Below are 3,247 nucleotides of genomic sequence, written 5' to 3' on the forward strand. Positions count from 1 at the left end.
GCCACCCTGTGTGGCCCTGGTGGGGGGGGGGGGTGGCAGGCTGGGGAAGGATGCTTCCCACATCTCCTTCTCTGCTGTGCTTGGCTTGGGAGGATTGATCTCTGCCCAGGGCATGGTTCAGCAAGGTAGGGGAGGTCCTGCCAAAAACAGGCAGTGCCCTCCAAGCCATGAGGCAAGGGGTGTGTGGAGCCCATCACAACTCTGCTCAGAGCCCTACATGCAGTAAGTGCTCCAGTGTTAATGCTTGGAGGGCCCTGCTGTGCCCCCTCCCAGAGCCATCACTTCCTTGGACAGAGAGCACAGCTGGTGATGGATGGATGGATGGATGGATGGATGGATGGATGGATGGATGGATGGATGGCAGCCTACCTGCAGGGCTGTGGACATTCCAGAAGTCAAAGAGCAGCACTGCCGTGTCCGAGAAGTAGAAGGTCATCTGGAAGAGAGGCCAGGGAAAGGGCAGTGCTAGGAACCCCTTGGGGTGATGGGTGCCCACCCTGTCAGTGGCTCCATGCACCCACCACCCCAGAGAGATGAGCTCTGGTGCTGATGCTCATCTAGGGTTTTACCAAATGGTGCAATCTTTTTTCCTTAATTCCTGAAACAAGAAGAGGAACTTGGAGTGACAATTACAGTCACATTGACAGAGCTAAACTCTTCCCTTGACTGCTAGTAGGACAATTTTCACCTCCAGCAGCAGCTCCTGTGTGTCTGGGATGCAGAAAAAAAAGCCAGAGTTCACCTCTGTGACAAAGACATGCCCAGAACTCCATTAACCTGGATTTGAGAAGGGAAGGTCCACAGGGGACAGGCAGAGGCTGGTGGACACCACCCACAGCCTGAAGCAAAGCTGTTGGTTACAGCCCAACCACCTTCTGCCTCCCAGGGCCAAGAAACCTCCTCCATTGCCAGGGCACTCAAAATTTCCATCACTAAAGCACCCAGAGCCACAAGTGTGACCACCCAACCATGGGCACCAGGTCCAGGGGTGCCTCCCTGGCAGAGGAGCATCAGTCCCAGCAGTGTCCATCTATCCAGCCTGGGGCTGCCAGGATTGCTTCATGACACTCAAACAGGAGGAGCAAGCACTGCTCTTGTGTAACTTGTGTACAGAGTTCAGATCCAGCTGCCAAGTCTTGCTCCTTTTACCACAAAAAGCAGAATTCTGTTGGGTTTTTGATCCTCTCTTTGGTGGATCTCTCTGGGAAGTGTTCACAGGGCTCCTCTGCCACCCTGAGCTGCCCCTGGCTGTGTCCCCTCCGTTAGTGACTCCAGCAGATGTGACCAACAGGCTCAGCCTCAGCCAGAAATACCATCCAATAACCTGCTTAGGTGTTCATGCCACAGACCAGCTCTAATTACACCCTTCAGCTGCTCTTTACCCAAAGCACATTAGCATGTGTAATTGGCTCACCCTTTTAAGCTTCCTTTGGCCACAGATTAATGATAATTAGCCTTTAATGAAGCTATTTCTCCTTTACAGGCTTCACCCACAGGTCTGCAATGTGGTGTAAGGAGGAGGTGGTGGTTTTAGAGACGAGGCAAGAGAAGGGATGGGCAGAATCATACAGTCATTAAGGTTGGAAAAGCCCTCTAAGATCATCAAGTCCCACCATACCCCCAGGCCCCCACTAAACCATGTCCCCAGGTGCCATATCTACATGGTTTTGGAATGTTTCCAGGGATGGTGGTTCCACCATTTCCCCTGGCAGCTTGTTCCAAAGACCCAGAAGATCCCCTTGCTACACCAGATGTGAAGTCACACATCTTTGGCTGCCCATATGGCCCAAAAAGCTGCTCCTTGGGCCAACAGCTCCTCACTCATCTCCTGTGATTTCTCTGGAGATAGTATCTGGCTGGGCGAGATGTGGTGGCCAAAGATCAAGGGGGCAAGTCCTAAAACTCTCTGCACTCTTTGCAAGAGGAGGATTATGCTATCAGGGAGATGTGACAGGCCCAGGGATGTTGGCTGAAGCCTGTCCTCACCCACCTGCCCACGTCAGGGAGATGTAACAGGCCCAGGGATGTTGGTTGAAGCCTGTCCTCACCCACCTGCCCACGCAGCAAGAATTGAGCAGGTGCCCAGGTGAGGCTGCACCCAACTCCTCCTCCTCCACACCTCACAGGAATTTGCACAGGGAGAAAAAGCTGCTGGAAAACATGCTGTGCTGCCTCTGCTCATGTGCACAACGTGTTTGAGTGGCTGAATCCAGTTTTGGGGTTATTCTTAGGAAAACTAGTGGTGCCTGCACAAAGCAGTGTCAGACTGTGTCCCAACCTGCTGCTCAGGTCTGACTAGGCACTGCACGTTGGGACAAACCTGCCTTCCTGCAGCACCCCAACCCCTGCTCTGCTAAACAAACTCCCTCCCAGCCAGCCCAGCTGCTGGGGGCACAATAGCCCAGGGAGGTGTCCCCAGACTGGGATGCACCTTGGAGCTGATCCCTGGGCCTCACAGGGATGTTGCTTCCAGCAAACTGGGAGGGAGCCAGGAGACTTGAACACTGAATAAAATCCTGGAATGGTTTGAGTGGGAAGAGACCCTGAAGTTTATCTCATCATTCCAACCATGAGCAGGGAAACTTTCTACTAGCCCAGGTTGGTCCAAGCTCCATCCAACCTGGCCTGGGATACTTCCAAGGATGGGGCAGCCAAACACCATGTCTGAGCTCAGAGCACAAAGTCAAGCTGCTGCAGGAGGGTGAGTTAAGGTGTGTGCTGTGATTTGAGCTCTGCTGTGTGAGTCTGCACCCACGACAGCCCCTCCGTGGGTGGTGGGATGGGGGGAGGCAGAAGAGTGGGTGACTTTAGGCACCTTTAGGCAAGGATGTGGTGGCACAGCAGTGCAAGGAGCAGACAGACAGACAGACAGACAAACAGCCCATCCTGTGCACAGCTCGGAGGAGCCCTGCTTGGGACTGGGGATCAGCTGGGACACGGGGGGATAGGGGACACAGGACACGAAGGGATAGGGGACACAGAACTGCGAGCGCAGGGGAGTTAGCAGCGCCGCACCCTCCAGGATTATTCCAGGAGGATTTACGTGCTTTCAAAAGGAATTCAAGGACTTTCAGAAAGGATTTAAGGGCTTTCAGCGCACATTTCCAGCACCGCATCCCATCCCATCCCGCACATGGGATCTCCCGACACCCTCCCGGGTACCATCGCGGTACTCCCTGCGCTCACCTGCATGGTGTCGGTACCGAGCCCTGCCCGGGCCGTCCCAGCTGGGGCTGTCGCTGTCTGT

General features: G+C 54.5%; 1 protein-coding gene across 1 annotated transcript in view; it reads right to left on the reverse strand.

Annotated features, from left to right (window-relative positions):
- Positions 1-436, reverse strand: part of SLC31A2 (solute carrier family 31 (copper transporter), member 2) — a 1,928-nt gene extending 1,492 nt beyond the window's left edge. The window contains exon 1 of the mRNA XM_009077903.1: positions 370-436. Within this exon, the coding sequence (XP_009076151.1) occupies positions 370-436 (67 nt within the window). The remainder of the gene's footprint in view (positions 1-369) is intronic.
- Between the last annotated feature and the right edge of the window lie 2,811 nt (positions 437-3,247).

Source organism: Acanthisitta chloris, unplaced genomic scaffold (genome assembly GCF_000695815.1).
Source record: "Acanthisitta chloris isolate BGI_N310 unplaced genomic scaffold, ASM69581v1 scaffold9787, whole genome shotgun sequence".
NCBI classification, from domain to species: Eukaryota; Metazoa; Chordata; class Aves; order Passeriformes; family Acanthisittidae; genus Acanthisitta; species Acanthisitta chloris.